This window comes from Coffea arabica, chromosome 1c (genome assembly GCF_036785885.1).
Source record: "Coffea arabica cultivar ET-39 chromosome 1c, Coffea Arabica ET-39 HiFi, whole genome shotgun sequence".
NCBI lineage: Eukaryota > Viridiplantae > Streptophyta > Magnoliopsida > Gentianales > Rubiaceae > Coffea > Coffea arabica.
In genome coordinates, this window is record NC_092310.1 from 51,945,371 (window position 1) to 51,963,125 (window position 17,755).

At 36.5% G+C, this 17,755-nt stretch overlaps 3 protein-coding genes across 5 annotated transcripts; 2 read left to right on the forward strand and 1 right to left on the reverse strand.

Moving 5' to 3' along the window:
• Positions 1-303: 303 nt before the first annotated feature.
• On the forward strand, positions 304-2,346 carry LOC113695317 (receptor-like protein 7). Its single transcript, XM_027214360.2, has 2 exons — positions 304-369; positions 1,522-2,346. Exons 1-2 carry the CDS (start codon positions 304-306, stop codon positions 2,344-2,346), a joined length of 891 nt encoding a protein of 296 aa, XP_027070161.2.
• Positions 2,347-5,582: 3,236 nt separating this feature from the next.
• LOC113707280 (dolichol kinase EVAN) lies at positions 5,583-13,433 on the reverse strand. 3 transcript variants are annotated; one of them, XM_027229532.2, is made up of 14 exons: positions 12,968-13,429; positions 12,577-12,689; positions 11,459-11,665; positions 11,162-11,266; positions 10,176-10,246; positions 9,992-10,072; positions 9,683-9,897; positions 8,473-8,662; positions 8,309-8,374; positions 7,566-7,654; positions 7,361-7,475; positions 6,529-6,580; positions 6,349-6,449; positions 5,583-6,127 (listed from the first exon to the last, which is right to left on the reverse strand). In XM_027229532.2, exons 1-14 carry the CDS (start codon positions 13,351-13,353, stop codon positions 6,014-6,016), a joined length of 1,905 nt encoding a protein of 634 aa, XP_027085333.2. In that variant the 5' UTR covers positions 13,354-13,429; the 3' UTR covers positions 5,583-6,013. The 3 variants fall into 3 exon arrangements, with proteins under 3 accessions (XP_027085333.2, XP_071932837.1, XP_071932842.1); XM_072076736.1 differs by having other exon boundaries at positions 5,853-6,127; positions 6,349-6,473; positions 12,968-13,433; XM_072076741.1 differs by having other exon boundaries at positions 5,853-6,127; positions 6,349-6,473; positions 12,577-12,684; positions 12,968-13,159.
• A 2,242-nt stretch (positions 13,434-15,675) lies between these two features.
• Positions 15,676-17,432, forward strand: LOC113731339 (UDP-glycosyltransferase 86A2-like). The gene is made up of 2 exons (XM_027256592.2): positions 15,676-16,198; positions 16,470-17,432. Exons 1-2 carry the CDS (start codon positions 15,676-15,678, stop codon positions 17,396-17,398), a joined length of 1,452 nt encoding a protein of 483 aa, XP_027112393.2. The 3' UTR covers positions 17,399-17,432.
• Positions 17,433-17,755: the final 323 nt, after the last annotated feature.

Below are 17,755 nucleotides of genomic sequence, written 5' to 3' on the forward strand. Positions count from 1 at the left end.
GAGAATATTACGTTGTTTAATTAGATAAGAAATTTGAATATAATTAACAAACAATGGTAGATTTGGTAGATAAGATAAGGTAGTTGACGTAATTCTATTGATTATTATCAGAATTAAGCATTCAGTTAGAATTCTTGTGCTAAAAAAAATACACACAAGTTCAGCAAATGAATTTTCATTTATCAAACAGTCAAAACATCTGAATGTCTGAAAAAGTTCAGATTCAGCACTTTTTTTATGTTATCAAACAAAATCTGACATGATATCTTAGTACCCTGAGAACGGCATTGGTGAAAAACAAACATGGCTCTCTCATATGATCTTCATAGTCATATAGAACAAAACAAGTTTCTGACTGGCTCTAACTTGGTGTAGTATGAATCCACAATTCCACGGGGCATATACATCTTTGGCTCATATAGTTGTTCAGTTTCCCATGCTTTAGCCATTTCTGCGCAAGCCAATACCAATTAAACATTGAATTCAATTAAACCTTTTCATTTCACTTATAGATAAACAAGAAGAAATAAGACATACCATATACCACTCACAAAATAAAGAAAAAATCTAAATAAAAATTTATCAAACGAATAAGGAAAGTAGGAAGAACAAAAGTTTTTGGAATTCACCAACCACCACGTACGGCTAAAATGCTAAATCAATCATATCTTACTGCTCAAAGTATTGTTGTGTACTTCTGTTACGTAGAGTAGTAAAGGTGTAGGAGAAAATCAACTCAATCAGGAGCTGCTAGACTTGAGAAAGCAACTCGAGAAAGAGAGGCAATATTATTGAAGATTCAGGAGAATGAATAAAAACAATACTAATTTTCAGATTGTTCTACACCCTTGTTGCTCGTCCCTTTTATACAAGAATTACAAGTATTCCTACCACCGCTTTTGTAGTGCTGCAATTCAGCTCTAACTGATTTGATTCTTGCTAACTTTCATTAGGCTACAATCGCTACTACTTTACTATGTTTTTTTTTTGTTTTGGGGGGGAGGATATTATACAACGCCATTAATAAAGTAATATAACTAATGCAAAACGGGAAAAAAAAACACTAAGAACTGAGATGTGTGCATAATAATTACAAGGATAAAAGGAGTAAGAGGATGATCGTCGTAAAAAGGATTGATCCAAAGATGTGAACTGCAACTTGTTCGGAGATATTGAGATTTTCTAGAGTGAACAACCTCATTTTTATACTAAAACTTAGCTGACAAAGAAAAACACAATTTTGGTTTAGATCCGTATGACTTTAGTTTAATATTGGAAAATAAGTTATTCGAAACATTGATGAAATATTGATTTTAGAGCAAATTATCCGTTTGGCCATTAAACTTTTGCAATCGTCGAGTTTTGGTCACTCAACTATTAAAAGTCTGGTTTTGACCACTCAAATGTATAAAAGCAAGACGCAAGGTCATTCTTTTAGATTTAGTCGTTAACTTTGCTGATCTGTCCGTTTGTGCGATTTTCAATACAAAAAGCAAGATCAATTTAGGAAGTTGAAAATAGATCTTCAAAGCCGCAATCAAGTCCAATTCAATTAAGCCATATTCATGCCTTGGCTCCTGGAACTTCTCCGACGACTCTTACTTCATTCCTCGGGCTTATTTCTCCTACGGTCTTTTATGCAGTGGCAACAGTGTAACCCAGCTCACCCTCAACCCGGCTGATTATGCCGGCACCCTGACTCCACTCATTTCTAAGATCGCTCAGCTCGTCACGCTCGACCTGTCAACCAACAAATTCTCCGGCCCAATCCCTCCGCGCTACTCCCTAACCAATCTGCAAACTCTTGTACTTCGATTCAACTCCTTCTCCAGTATAGTCCCACCCTCTTTAACCGCGCTTAAATCCCTCGATACGGTTGATTTCTCTCACAATTATCTTTCGGGATCGTTGCCCAACTCGTGGAGCTCGATCGGCAGCTTGAGAAGGCTTGACCTGAGTTACAACAAACTCATCGGTTCACTCCCCAAGCTCCCGCCAAACCTCATTGAGCTGGCGATCAAAGCCAATTATCTGTCCGGGCCGCTTTACAAGACTTCATTCCAGGGATTAACTCAATTGGAGGTTGTTGAACTCAGCGAGAACTCGTTTCCCGGGACACTTGAAACTTGGTTTTTTCTCTTGCCTACTTTGCAGCAGGTGGACTTGGCGAATTACAGCTTCACGTGGGTCGACATCTGGAAGCCTAAGAATGGGAACAGCAACCTGGTGGCCGTCGATCTGGGATTTAACAGAATCGAATGGTATTTGTCCGTAAATTTCGCGGCGTATGCTCTGTTGTCGTTTCTGTCATTGCGTTACAACCGGTTTCGTGGATCAATCCCTTGAGAGCTTTGAAGATCTATTTTCAACTTCCTAAATTGACATGTTTTTTGTATTGAAAATCGCGTAAACGGACAGATCAGCAAAATTAACGACTAAATCTAACAGAATGGCCTCGCGTCTTGCTTTTATACATTTGAGTGGTCAAAACTAGACTTTTAATAGTTGAGTGACCAAAACTCGATGATTGCAAAAGTTTAATGGCCAACCGGATAATTTGCTCTTAATTTTAACCTGTCAAACTTCATTAAATATTTGTTTGGATTGGTTTAAACTTGTTAGGATCTAGACGAGGAATAAATAACTATTGAGATATCAAGTGCATAACAATTTAATGAGAAACAAGTCACAAACATGAAAGATAAACGACACACAATATTTAACGTGGTTCGATTCCATCATTGAGCCTACGTCCACGGATAGAAATCTGTTCTTTATTATGAGAGGAAAACTCTATACAAGAATACAACTTGAACCCAAACCCAACCCTTGTATACCATCTCTCATCTCCCAAGAATCCTCTCACACACCCCATGTATAACGCTACATGATGTCCCTTGTGTCTCTTTGTGTGTCTTTTGTGTAGTATGCCAACCCACCTATTTATAGAGAACATTATTGCCAAAAAATCAAATAACAATTGGAAACCAATACTATTTCCTAAACTCATATAGAGTAGAAAATAGTATCTAATTCTAGCTAAATAAGGCTTTACTTGACTGCTATTTCAAGTAACTAAATCCAATTAGGAAACTAGTTACTTCCCACACCAAATAAGAAATCTATCTAAAAGAATTTAATCCAATTTTTTAACAAATCTCCACCTTGGTGAAAATTTCTTTTAGCAACCATTTGCCTTCAACTACCAAATAATATGGTACCAAACTACACATCCGAATCAATACAGTTCTGACACCAAATTGATTCAATCGGCAAATGAACATGTGTAGTTACCCCGAGTCCAACCTCCAGTTGACTCGTGAGAAGGTGCCTCAATTCACCATTTTCCTTTGCAGGATTTCTTCTCACCACCACTTGTAATCTGGGATCCCCTTATGTGAGTTCTAACCCTAACCATTGAGGTAATCAAGTGGTAAAATCATCATATTTCTTCCCATCCTCAGGACTGTCTCGCCACGTGTGGTTTCCAAAACTCCACCTAAAACGAAAAACTCGTACCTGTCAGAGTCTTCTAGCGCATAGAAATTAGATCTCCTTGTTTTTTTAGGACACATGTCACACCACCCAAAAAACATAACCAAAATCTAAAATCCACCAGGATGAAATATCAACCGTTGGAGGTGTGAGAAAGTCTCCACCGATTCACGTCCAAAATCAACATTGGACTCCACCTTTTTCTTGACCCTTGAATCACCTGCCTAGATTCACCGTCAAGCATCTCCATACTTGTCGACTTTTTATCCTTCACCATCAATGCTTTTTGCCAAGCCATTGAAACAAGGATACCATTCATTAAATTGTTCAATTAGTAACAACTACCAATCCACTTGATCTTAATAGTTAACTAGGATCCAACTACGAACGTTGAGCAGGCCAGTCTCGCAACCAAACTCTGATACCACTTGTTAGGATCCAGACGCGGAATAAATAACTATTGAAATATCAAGTGCATAACAATTTAATGAGAAACAAATTACAAGCATGAAAGATAAACGACACACAATATTTAACGTGGTTCGACTCCATCATTGAGCCTACGTCCACGGAGAGAAACATGTTCTTTATTATGAGTGGAAAACCCTATACAAGAATACAACTTGAACCCAAACCCAACCCTTGTATACCATCTCCCATCTCCCAAGAACCCTCTCTCACATCCCATGTATAAGGCTACATGATGCCCCTTGTGTCTCCTTGTGTGTCTTTTGTGTAGTATGCCAACCCACCTATTTATAGAGAACATTATTGTCAAAAAACCAAATAACAATTGAAAACCAATACTATTTCCTAAACTCATATAGAGTAGAAAATAGTATCTAATTCTAGTTAAATAAGGCTTTACTTGACTACTATTTCAAGTAACTAAATTCAATTAGAAAACTAGTTACTTCCCACACCAAATAAAAAATCTATCTAAAAGAATTTAATCCAATTTCCTAACAAAACTAGTGGAAAGTGAGAATGACAAGGGAAATATAATATAGTTTTTTTTGGGGCTAGAATGTAGAGTTATACTAGTTTAAATCTTTTTTAGTTTTTAACTTTTCCTAACCAAAACATAGAAACTGAATCTTCAAAGGAGTTAGCAAACCAATGTGTCCAGATTTACTCAAGAATCATAAAATCGGCCTAATACTTATTTATCAACATAAATAAGTATACCATCACTCGATATTAACTTAAATAAGTTGGCTACAATGTTATGCTCACCTACACACACACACAAAAACAATGTTGTGCTCATCTTTTCTATACATGGTTGGAAAACGTGGTTGATTAAGTGGTGATAAGTTATTTTATGCAAAACATTTTTTAATTTGTAGAAACTTTGTAGTTCCCATAATTTTTAATAGCATTTAGTACCATTTTTTGAGTGGAAAGCTTCTCTTTTGATGAGCCATAGTTACAATGAAGAAAATACCAAATTTGTTGCATTGTCTAGTTCTATTATTTATTAAGGTGAAATGTACATTTTATCCATATTTAAAAAATAATCATTTTTTTTCTTTTTTTTTTTTTTGAACTTTTTTAAGTGACAAGTTTTGAATTCAAAACCTCTACTTATAAACTCGCTCACCTTAGTACCTTACTATCCAATCCAACACTCCGTCCCTCCCTCCCCCTTTGTGTTTGTTGGTTAAGACTTAAGAGTGGAGGTGCTTTTGTCAAATGAATGGAACTTGGAAATTTGAGAAATTTGGATCTCAGTTTTCAAAAAGCCAATTGCTAGTACTCACGCGATTTTGCATTGGACACATAAATAAGCTTCCCTTGATTCTTAATTTAGATCTTGAAACTGACACTTTCTACATATGTGCCACCCCAAAATGTTCCGAGATGAAACGGAGGAGGCATTTGAGAACTGGGCAGTCACTTTGTTTTATGGATCCCTTGGGGAAGTTGTCGAGTCTTTTCCATTAACGGTGAAAAAAAGTATATGTAAATTAACTCTCCAGGCCAAACAACCTTATGCAATGCTTATGTTTCACGCTCCTGCAATTTGCAAAGAACTGTGCCTTGTGCAGATACATGCCATTAACGAACAGCAGTGATCGTGAGAATGAACGGTATCAACATGGGTTCTACATATGAATAAACGGAAGGAATTGCAACACCAGCTAATATGTCACAACATTTATCTGCACTGATTGCAGAACTTCCAATATACACTGCTACATGAGTTCCCTAAATTTGACTCTGCTACGTCATGATGCGAAGTAAAAGCTGTACATGGAGTGCTTATTCCTGTACAACTAGCAGGATACTAATGCGACATCAAAACTGGGACAATGATACAACATCAAAACTGGTTAACTCGGCCTCTTGCACGATGAGACTAACCTACGGCCTAAGGGACAGGTCCATGTCATTAACATCTACGAACTGAGTGCTCAATGAAGCACAGTCACAAGTCAAGAACACTACCCAGAAAATTGGTTGTTGGCCCTCAATGGGTTCATTTATGTTACTTCTGATGCATGACGCAGTCACATTACAGACAAAGTAGGCTGTAGAAAACAAGAGGTATAAATGCATTATCAAGCTGTGCTGTATAGGCCTCCAACAGCCCGCTAGTGGTCACTGCAACAAGTAGAGAAAACCAGTGCTGCACAACACAAACACGGAGAAGTATGGTAAACCAAATGGACTATTATAGTTATCTGAAATAAAAAAACTCAAATCATCATGATCCATTCAACTTTCTATAGAAACAGCTAAAGGAAAGTGGACATGAACTGAAGCTGATGAGGACTACGGAAACATTAGATAATTCTTAATCATCATCATATGAGAGAGAGAGAGAGAGAGAGAGAGAGAGAGTGAGACCTGACTAAAAATGTACCCAGTTGTAGCTAAAAGGGGAAGCAGCACAGAACATGCGACCAAGACAGAAGTTATACCAGCTGCAGTTCCTTCAATTGTTTTCTCTGACAAGGAGAGAATATAATACCCTAGTTTACAGATAAAAGAAGAATAAAACATGAAAAAATTTGAATGAGCACTTACTGCCAGTTTTGCTCCATCGTAGAACCCCATACTTGTGGCCAACCATTGAAGCCTAAAGGGAATTTTAAGTAACATAGTCAGGAACAAAACATTCTAGCAGGCTTGCCAGAATGTCAGAGGTAACAAAGTTCCATAGCCAAATGTCGAACAGCAAGTTTAGCAAATGAATTTGAAAAAAAAAATGGAGAGATAGAGGATAGATGCCAAACAATTTATGTCAAGGATTTAACTACATAACTCGATCTTGCACTTGAACATTCTAAACCAATAATTTAGGTTTATTTTTTATTTTTTGGGGTTGTGGGCAGTGTTGAGTGGGGAAGCAAGTGAATGTTACTCCATTTAGTCAAGAAATGTACCCTAATTCAACCATTTATTATGTGAAGCATTGCTTTATATTAGAAAAATGCCTGCCTACAAATGCCCTTACGTGAAAGCTTGCTCTATTTCTACAAATTCATGGCCTACTCTCAAATGAACCCCAATTTCATGTATAAATCTATATCAACTGGCAAAAACTTATAATAGCAAGAAGTAGGTTGCTCAAATTAAGTACCACAAACTCGTTAGGAGAATATAAAAAAATCTTATGTGGATATAGCAAGAAGTAGGTTGCTCAAATTGAGTACCACAAACTCGTTAGGAGAATGTAAAAACATCATATATGGATATTGGTTGTTTGAACAACATTTTGAGGCAAACAAATTTGCACAATGTGCAATCAATTAAAAAATTTTCAGCATCGAATCAAGCATTGTCATGACCGAGTAACAATTGAAGTAAACAAAAGCAACAAACAGTTGACAAAAATCAGACACTGAACCAGTCTCACCATTGTATCTCCGATTCCGAGGCTCAAAATTCCAGCAAAAGGGGCAAGAGGTCGATCATTAAAGCCAGAAGACAACCAAATTGGAAGAGCACAGCCCAACAATAGCGAAAAATGGCTGAAGGGAACAATGAAAACATGATTGAAACTTCAGAAGAATTATTTGCAACACAGCTTGCAAACGTAGGAATCGTTTCAAAAATAAAACCTGATAACAAGAATCTCTGAGTCACGGTGATCCGTAAAAGCATTCATGAATTGATGCACAAGTTGTCCTAGAGGCCAAATTCTCCATACCTGCCTAGAGAGAATGGTTAATCGCAGACATAGAAAGAAGTTATCCAATAATGGAAAACCACAAAAGTCTAGCATGTTAAAAGCTGGAGCATTGCGGAAACCCATTGAGAATTTTATTGTCAGGGGAAAAAGGCTCAAAATAAGTAAGACCCCTGATCAAGATTAAATGTCAGATAAAACTCCAAGCAAGCCACGCAATTTCAATAACTTTTTCTTGAGCCCTCAAACTTTGATTTGTTTCAGTTAAGCATTGTGTCTTTCAGCATTTTCAATTCTTTATAATCTAAGGCAATGACTTATTATGACTGGAAAAACAAAGGCATAAAATGACACTTATTGAGAGAAGTTTGAAGAAAAAGTGAAACATACTTTAGCATACTCAGAGAACTAAAATGAAAAGTAATCATAAACTAACTGTAGTCCGAAAGCAGTGGAAGAATATTTTATTTAATCATTCTAACACAATTTCCAAAGTCTAAAGCAGAAAGACTGCATGTTCTGGTATTCACCATATTAATTGTTAATAATTCTGAACTACTACAAGTGATCATTGAGCATCAAAAAATTCGCACCAAGGTGTTACTGGTAACAGTCACCATTTCTTGTTCAAAGAAGAATTTGGAAGCAAACATGTAGTTTCAAAGTGGAACTTACTCGTATGATTTCCAATATCAAGAAAACTGCCAAAGCTGCACCGAATGCCAGGTCAAGAAACTCCGGCTGCATGTCATTATATGGTCAACACAAATTTCAATATAATCTTGATATGATGAAAGATCACTTGAAAATACAAGTATACCTTGTTGTTTTGATCTCACCTGAAGTATAAGAGCAGGCACAAAGATAACAACTGCCATCAGATGGTAGTATTTCCGAAGAAGAATCCTCTCTGTCTTACTATTCTTTGATATATTATAAAACCGTGTAACTGATGCATATATTAGAGCTATCCAATAGGTACATAATGACAGTGTCTTAAGTGGTTCTGAGAATACAAAGTCAAGCACCCTAGCATGAATCAGAATAAGCAAAGTCAACATGTTAAACTCAGATGCGAAAGTACACTTACAACACAACAATAATACTAAGATAAACAAATATTATCTGTCAGAGTCCATTATGAAGCTTTGTCTCAAATAATAGGTATATTCCTCCGTATGTCCATGTATCAAGGAGTAACAAATTACATATTACACTCACATTTCAAGAGTGAGGCCATTAATGAGGTCTCATTTCCAGTTTTTACTGATAAACTAATGAGATTAGTATTACCAGTCACAAAGCGAATGAATTTCAAGTATTACCAGTCAATTTGCTTTCATGGTTAGTGAACATCCAAGTTATTGATTTAAAACACCACCAATGGAATCCTTTAACTTTCCTTGATCAAGTTCACTTGTATTGCCTGATCAAGTCGTAATTTGTACTTCAAAGGCTTTTTCAGATTTCAGGTTCACCCAACCAGGGGAAAGTAACTACATGCTACTCAATTTATAACTTTCTGAATAAATATGTTTCTTCAAATACATTATGCAATGTACTAACACACAATATCTAATGCATTTCCATGGACTAACTGGCAGTATTCAGCTACTAAAGATAAAGCTCCCTATTTTTCTGAAAAAGGATATGATGCACACAATCATCACACACCTTCTACTTAAATTTCCTTCCCTTAAGTGCACGAATAGAGATGCAAAAATGGAACAGCCACCAAGGTAGTGGCTCTTTCATCAAAGTTAAACTTTAAGTCTATCCAACTCTCATAGAAATTCCTCCAGCTAACAAATTTCTGATCTACTAAACTTGAAATGCACTAGAGGAATGGGAGAGATGGCAGAGGCTTAATTGGAAAATAAGTGGGCAATTTAAACACCCATCCCTATAGAAGACAATCTGATGACCATTTACCAGGAAACTAGCTCCACAGGAACAACCCAAAAATTACCTATCTGCCTCCGTAATAAGTGATTGAAGAAAAAACTAAACTACCAATATGACATGGAAACAAGTTGCAGAAGGTAGTACCAGAACAAAGGATGCATGTGAAAATCGTGAACAAACTGCATCCATAAAGGAATAACCACAATCAACAGAAATGCAAGGGAAGCATAAAAGATGAAGGACTTCTTCATCTCATGGTTTGCTCTCTCCCTAGAAATGTCCACAAACTTGAAATGTCCAGAGATTTGAAAAATCAGTTTCAAAAACAGAGGAAAGAGGAGGAGGCCAACTGTCATGCCCTGCATCAGATACAAAAGTTCTCACCACAAGGTAAATATCATTTATAATGCATATCTCTGCTCCAAAGGAAAGAGTATTTTGGCAGTACTTTACCTGAATAATGGTACTTATCTCACTTCTTTTGACAACATATTGCACAGGAAGATATCCTAAGGATGTCCAATACCCAAAAATCTGTTCAGTCAGAGAATTGCTTCTTGTAAGCAAAAATAAGGAAATGAAGAAAATAAAGTTATATAATCTGGCTATTTTTGAGAAGCAAAAAAATCAAACTTACCTTTGCAACAGTGTTTTGAAGCATGTCTCCGAAATAGATAACAAGGCCAGAAGTAACCAAAAGTGCTTCTCCTAAATATAGAGATAATAATCCCACCACTCAGAAGATCAGGCAATCAAGCATATTAGAAAATTACAGAATTATAGCATCCAATTCCAATTCAAAGTTGTTAAACGAGTACCTTCTGAAAACAAATTAGATTAAGCGCAGACAATGTTGCTAAAGAACAGCAAGAATATCCTATAATTAAGAACACCTATCATTCTCGAACAGTGTATCGGATTAATATTGAAACTCATTTCTGTATTGTAAGCGAATTAGACACCAACAATATAGAGACAACTACCAAGTTGAAACACAAAGAAACCTTGATATTTGTGCCATTACTAGCATTTTAAATGGTGATTATAGTTTTCCTAAAGGTAAGGCTAGTAAACACTTTTATTGAAGGTGAAAAAATATAGATTACATGTTTATAGCTGGTTGTGCAGTTCATCATCTAAACGTCAAAGATATGCTTTTTATATCTCACAGATGACACACATTCCTGTAAAATCTTAAACTAACCTAATGAATCACAAAAGTAGCAGTATTAATACCTATATAGTCTTCTCGGTTATTTTTGTTTATTAAGAAAAGGGCTATTTTGCACCCTTCAATTATACCTGGATTTCCAATGTGGTCCCTACACTTTAAAGTGGGACACTCTAGTTCCTAAAGTATAAAATCCTTCCCACCTTAGTCCCTGAAGTATATAATTTGTCTGCTCAAGAATAAAATCTGTCCCAACTAAAGTATAAAAAGCATTATGCTTTAGAGGCTGTAGTTGAATAATTTTATACTTGAGGGGTTAAAGTATCCTGCGGTAAAGATTAGGGACCAAAGCCCGAATTTGGGTATAGTTGAAGAGTGCAAGGTGGAATTAAACATTAAGAGAAAGGGTGCATCCAATTAACAAATCAATACTTCACAGTAACATAACCTACCAATGGAAACGCAAGCTGGAAATGTTCGAAGAATTCTCTGAATTAGTTTTGATGCCACTAGTCCGTGAAAGACCACCCACAATAACATAAATACCATCTGCCACCCTGTGTAGATAACGCAGGGCGAGGGAAGGAGCGCCACCAAGAGAGGAAAACATAAGATCAACAGAAACAAAGTATCTATCAGCATGGATTTTTATCACTTAAATCAGGATAATCCAAGCTAAACGAATGTATACAGTTCTTCCAGCACCCTAAACTTCATAAGACATTCTCAAAGACCTATCAGCCACCTACCAAACTGATACTTAGCTGAGAAGGCAATGCAGCAGATTCCTGCACACAAGGCTATGCAGCTTAAGCTAAACCTTTTATTCCAATTACTGCAACTATCAACAGAAGGAACACCATTGTCTTGTCTCTGAAGAATGACATGGAAGCAAACTAGCACACTGAAGCAACTGGCAAAGGTAGCCCAGTATTGCAATTGTAGATTTTCAAGCTCTGTATAAGGTAGAAGTAAAAACCAGTTAATCACGTTATAGGTCTTCTATGCTAATGCAAAAGACAAAGTATACAAATAATGGTGGCATAAAATGATTCTGTGATTCTTGTTCATTGTGGTAGTTTCCTGTTTTAATACCTTGCATCCTGAGAAATTCAAATCCACCGAATTCATACATCAGTTTTGCAATATTACTGGAAAGAAATTATCCTGAGACTCAATGTGATGGTTTCAATTTCTTGTCAAATAAATGCTAATCCTCCTAATGTTACTGTACTCATTTTTCTCTTAGTATAATCCTATTCTTGCCCCAAATTATGGATAATCACAAAGTACAATGTGAATGCTGGTGTTTCTTCAGCTATCTAACTAAGATTGAGTTTTAACTTTGTGCTTCAAAGACAACCCTAAACATAACAAAGCTAGGCTGACCTGTTTTCTACAATCCTAAGGTTGCAAGCTTTAAGTTTCTTTAAGCGATATATAACAAGAAATAGATAATGCTAAAGCCAAGAAACTTCTAAAAGCTAATAAAGACCATCCAAATTTACCCTACTATTATAAAAGTCTTCCCTGATCCAAAGTCAAAATAAGTAAGATCAGGTAATAAGGGCAATATACAGAGATAAGAAGATGGGAAATTGCACCCATAAAGAACAACAGTTTCTTGAAAATTCGTCTGTGGAAATCACTTATTTGCTTTTCAAAATGTAGACAAGCTTAGAAAGTAGCTAGCAAAGTTGACACTACACAGGATTTTTCCAATGGTCCGGCGATTGACCATTTTGTTACTCAAATTTCCATATCTGGTTCCTAATCCAAATTCGTTCATCTTTAACATATCAAAATTTTAATTTATTCCAGAAACGTCACAAAGCTTAGGTCTTGTGTATGCAACATTATAGTATACCTGCAACTCCAACCTCATTTAAAGATAACCCTCTCAGCATTTGTATCAACCTTGACAGCATTAATCCCGGAAGTGTCACTGCCCCCAGCAGTATCCCAGACGATACACCTGGCCTACACAACAATCAATTTCACCCAAACCAATAAATGCAATGCAAAATCACCTCTAAAGTCGAACTTGACTATTAAAAAAATGTGGATTACAATTTATTTCACAATTACAAAATTCTGGAGCTTCAAGATTCTGAAGTAAGCCCCCCTATTTCAGCTAACAATTGTTAGGAGAAAAAACACAGAAATGGAATAATCTAACAGTTAAATATTGCAGAATCCAGTTAAAACCCTAATTCCGCAATTTCTGCCATTTGTGAATGGATTGACGCATAAAATACCTGGTTTTGAAGAACCGAGAAAAGGGATCACGATCATGATCATGATCGGCGGAGATTTCCAGGGATAGGGCAAAAAGAGAAAGAATACCCAGAGCAATGGATTCAGCTAGGAGAGAAATGGGCGCGGCGTAGAGGATCCTAGCTATGTAAAGCACCAACACCCCTCTTTCGCCGTTCATCCACTGCAAAGCCGCCGGCACCGCCATTCCTCCCAGCTCCTCCTCCAGGCCAATGTTTCTTTTTTCCGGCTGAAGGTGGGAAATTCCGTTTACTGGGAAGTTTTTTTTTTGGAAGAATTCTGGGAAGAAATTTAAAAACCGCGTTTTTAAGGTGAAACAAATGGACCAGTAGACGATGGGGACTTGGCGCGCACCAGGTTTATCCATGCCGTTGCCGTTAACAGTACGTTAAGGTTGGCCCACCGTTTTGGTTGGTTCCTTTCCCAATGCAGTCAATGATTTCGGAATATTCCGAATCAGGGGCTTCTGCTTCTACGAGCAATTTACATTTAGAACAATAAATACTCTAATAAAAACACTACAACAATAATATGTAAAAATTAAAAAAAAATTAAGCACAAATTTCAATGAATGAGAAAATTTATTGTATTTTTATATATTGCTACACTAATGCGCACATTTATACTTGTTCTAGTAGTGTACTAGTGTCCATACTGAACTATATAATGTGGTAATCTTGATCCAATGACCTTTGATTGGAGCTGCTCGAGTAGAATTAGATTGAAATAGCTTAACAAGGTGAGTACATGTTTTAAACATAAGTGTATAATTTATGAGAATTAGATGAATACATACATAATTTTAGGAAAAACCTAAACTCTTCAATTAGTCTATATTTGTAAATGGATAATATTAAAAAAAAAAGTAGGATCCCACTATTTGTTATCTTATTTTTATTCTCTTTTATCTGGTAAATTTCACGACTCTAATATTTTGTAAAGCAATATCACAACCTTGCGTCGCATTGTTTGTTTGGATTACCATTTTTCTCTAATTTTTTTTTCATTTTTCGTGAATATATTTTTTAATGACCTTTATATATCATATATATCAAATCGCTATAGTACATATTTCTATAAAAACTCTAGAAAATAGCAATTGAAACGGACTAAATATCTATAAATATAAGATCATATGCTAATTCTGCATTGACCTGATTTCCACCTCTAGATTAAAAAGGGTGCACCACTGCACACCCTTTAAATTTAATGGAAATCATATATTAGTAACAATTAATAGAAGGCAAAGTTTCAATCTTGACATCCCACCCTATAAAGGGCTTTAAAACCTTTTTTGCGGTGCCTAATGTCTATGACTTTGCAACCTATATATCAATCAACGATGTGATTATTATTAGCAAAGGGAAGGCAAAGAAAAGATGTTATTATTGTTACCCATGAAATGCCAATCTTGGTTGTATTCGCTGTGTAGTTAGGCCTGTTCTCTTCAATGTGCCTCACCACAATTGAGCGGATTAGCATCTTAATTGGCGCCCCAATCGGGGTTTCTTATTCTGCGTACAATTTCGAGTATTCAAGAAAATATGAAAGAGGGAATGGTGTCAATGAATTCAAGAGATCCACAGACCATGCCAAATGGAATTCTAAGTCATTTCACCAATTCTATGAATAAGATGCAAAGGGAAGAGAATTTCTCAAGATCAAATGTATTACATTGGCTACTTGTTTAATTAACCAGCCTCACCTGGCAACCTGAATGCTTGTACAATATTCGCTCACTCCATTTTCGCCCCTTCAATTGCTTGTAAAATATTCAATTTGTTCCATTCCATAATAACGTTAATGTCAAACCAAATTAGGTTCCAAAATCTTTTTGAAACACTAATCAACTCTCATTCCTTCACGTATATAATTTTCTGGTGGGTTTGAACGAAAAGAAAAGTAATCAAACAGTCGGGAATTTTAACTTTTATATAAATTGAGCTAATTAAAGCCCGACTTTGCAGCAATATGGTATGTGCTTTCACTGAACTAAGCCAAGAACCTTGATTTGCTTGAGCATTTGCCTATTCGCGCATAGGACACCATTCTTTGTCAACACCAATTGTGTGGAATAAATTTTTACAATGATTGAGAATGTATTGGATTAGTGGCTAAACTTGAGAATTGAGGATTTACAGTTTGGTCTCAAATGCCCCCTTCTCCCTTTCTGTTCTTTAAATTCCATCATTCCTCTACTAAAATAATTTTAAAAAATTAACAATGGCGTAAGTACCAAATTAACATGCTCAAATGATTTTGACTTGGCTCAACTGCTTAGAATTGTTTCTGAATAAAAATATCAGGGGGGCCTATGATGTCCGTTGACGTTGAATAAAAAAGCGTTTTCGTCTCAAATCCTCAATGGTCTGCCATGGCTGAAGTTTCGATCAACTTTCATATATGGTACATTGCATTATTCCACAAAGAGATCTTCCACACATGAAGCAGCTTTTTCTATAGTTGGCAATATATATTGAGTCCCTCCTCCGGAAAGAAGGCTTCTTCGGTCATACCAATCTTGATTATGTCCATAGACTCGATTTAGTATATTTAGTATGAGATTTTCTAACCCTATAACTTCTACGTAAGAAAGCCAAGTACACCCTAAACATCCTCGCTAACTCTCTTCCATACTCTTTCTTCTTCCTTTCTTCTTCCTCACAGACAATTGATCAAGCTCAAAAAAATGGCAATTTCTCCCCAAAGGCCTCATGCAATCTTGGTTAGTTATCCTCTACAAGGCCATGTAATCCCATCGGTCCATTTGGCCATCAAGCTTGCTTCAAGAGGTTTCACCATCACCTTCCTCAACACTCAATCCATACATAACAACATTACATCAGGAGATAAAACCATTAATGGCCAAGGAGATATCTTTGCTGAAGTACGAAAATCGGGACTCGATATTCGTTACACCACCGTGCCCGACGGCCTTCCTCTAGGATTCGATAGGTCACTCAATCATGACCAGTTCATGGCTGCTTTGTTGCATGTCTTCTCAGCTCATGTTGAAGAGGAAGTTCAAAAGATTGTCAAGTCTGGACCTCCTGTTAGTTATTTGATCGCTGATACGTTCTTTGTATGGCCTGGCATGTTGGCTAAGAAATATGGACTTGTATACATTTCTCTTTGGACAGAGGCGGCTTTAGTTTTTTCATTGTATTATCATTTGGATCTTTTGAGGCTCAATGGCCACTTTGGTTGCATAGGTACGTAAATTTTCCTGTCATCTGGATCTTTTTGGGATCTACAAACTACCAAGATTTAAAGAGAAAGAAAGAAAAAAATTACCAACTTCACCATGTCAGATAAAATGAAAACAAAATAATATTCTGAACCAAGTCAAACTTTTTCTTTTGGCCTGATCACACTTTGATACTCCTCCAGTGACTGACTTATAAGAATATAGCGGGAATTCAATTTATTTATAGCCACTTGTTGATGGTTGAATATTTGTTTTGTCTTTTTTTTTCCTACTAGACATGCGTGAAGACCCCATTGACTACATTCCTGGTGTAAAACCATTAGAACCCCTGGATATGCCATCATATCTCCAAGAAATGTACCCATCATCAGTATGCCACAAAATTATCTATAAGGCATTCAAGGATGCACAAGATGCAGATTTTGTACTATGTAACACAGTAGAAGAACTCGAGCCCGAGACCATATCTGCTCTACAGGAGAAACTTCCAATTTTTCCAGTCGGACCCCTATTTCCATCAGGGTTCACCAAGAGTTGTGTGGCCACGAGCCTGTGGTCCGAGTCAGACTGCTCCCATTGGCTAGACACCAAACCTCCTGGCTCAGTTTTGTATGTTTCATTCGGTAGCTATGCTCACGTCCAAAAAAGGGATTTGTTGGAAATAGCAAATGGTATACAAGAAAGCAATATTAGTTTTGTTTGGGTGCTTCGACCTGATATTGTTAGCTCTGAGGATCGTAATCCGTTGCCTGATGGATTCAGAGCTGCGACCAGTGACCGGGGGATGGTCATACCTTGGTGTTGTCAAATAAATGTGTTAAGGCACCCTGCAATTGGAGGGTTCTTGACTCATTGTGGTTGGAATTCAATTTTGGAAAGCATTTGGTGTGAAGTTCCATTATTATGTTTTCCTTTGTATACTGACCAGTTTACTAATCGGAAACTAGTGGTGGATGATTGGAAGATTGGAGCTAATCTTTATGATAGAGTATCTGTTACTCAGGTTGAAGTTTCGCAGAAGATCAACCGTTTGATGAGTAAGAAATCAGGGGATGAGTTCAGAAATGCAATCAAGGTAGTGAAAAAGACATTAGAAAAGGCATTAAAAGAAGATGGATCGTCAGAGAAAAATATGGACCGATTTATCAGAGATTTGAAGATCACTCTTGAGAAGAAAAACCAAACGCAGAAGGTTGTTAATTAGTTCCTGAGTGTTTTTAAGTAGTTTAAAAATATAAACTAGGTATTCTTGATAGTTCGTACTTCCATACTGCAGGTTGTATGATATTTTTCAATTCATGAAAAAAATAACGCACACGTTCTATTGCCTGGGATTATGTTGTCCGTGTATCTATATACCTGTAACAAATTAATGCTCAATCAATATTCAATGAAAATGAAAGCTCAATCAACATAGTTTTTTTTTTTTGGTCAAAAACGGCAACACAATCAACATAGTTATTAGCCAAAACATTCATCTCGGACATTCCAAATATAGAAAATTGTTGTATACTTCATTGTTTATAGTCGAATAGATGTAGGGGTGCCAAAGCTAAGTCAA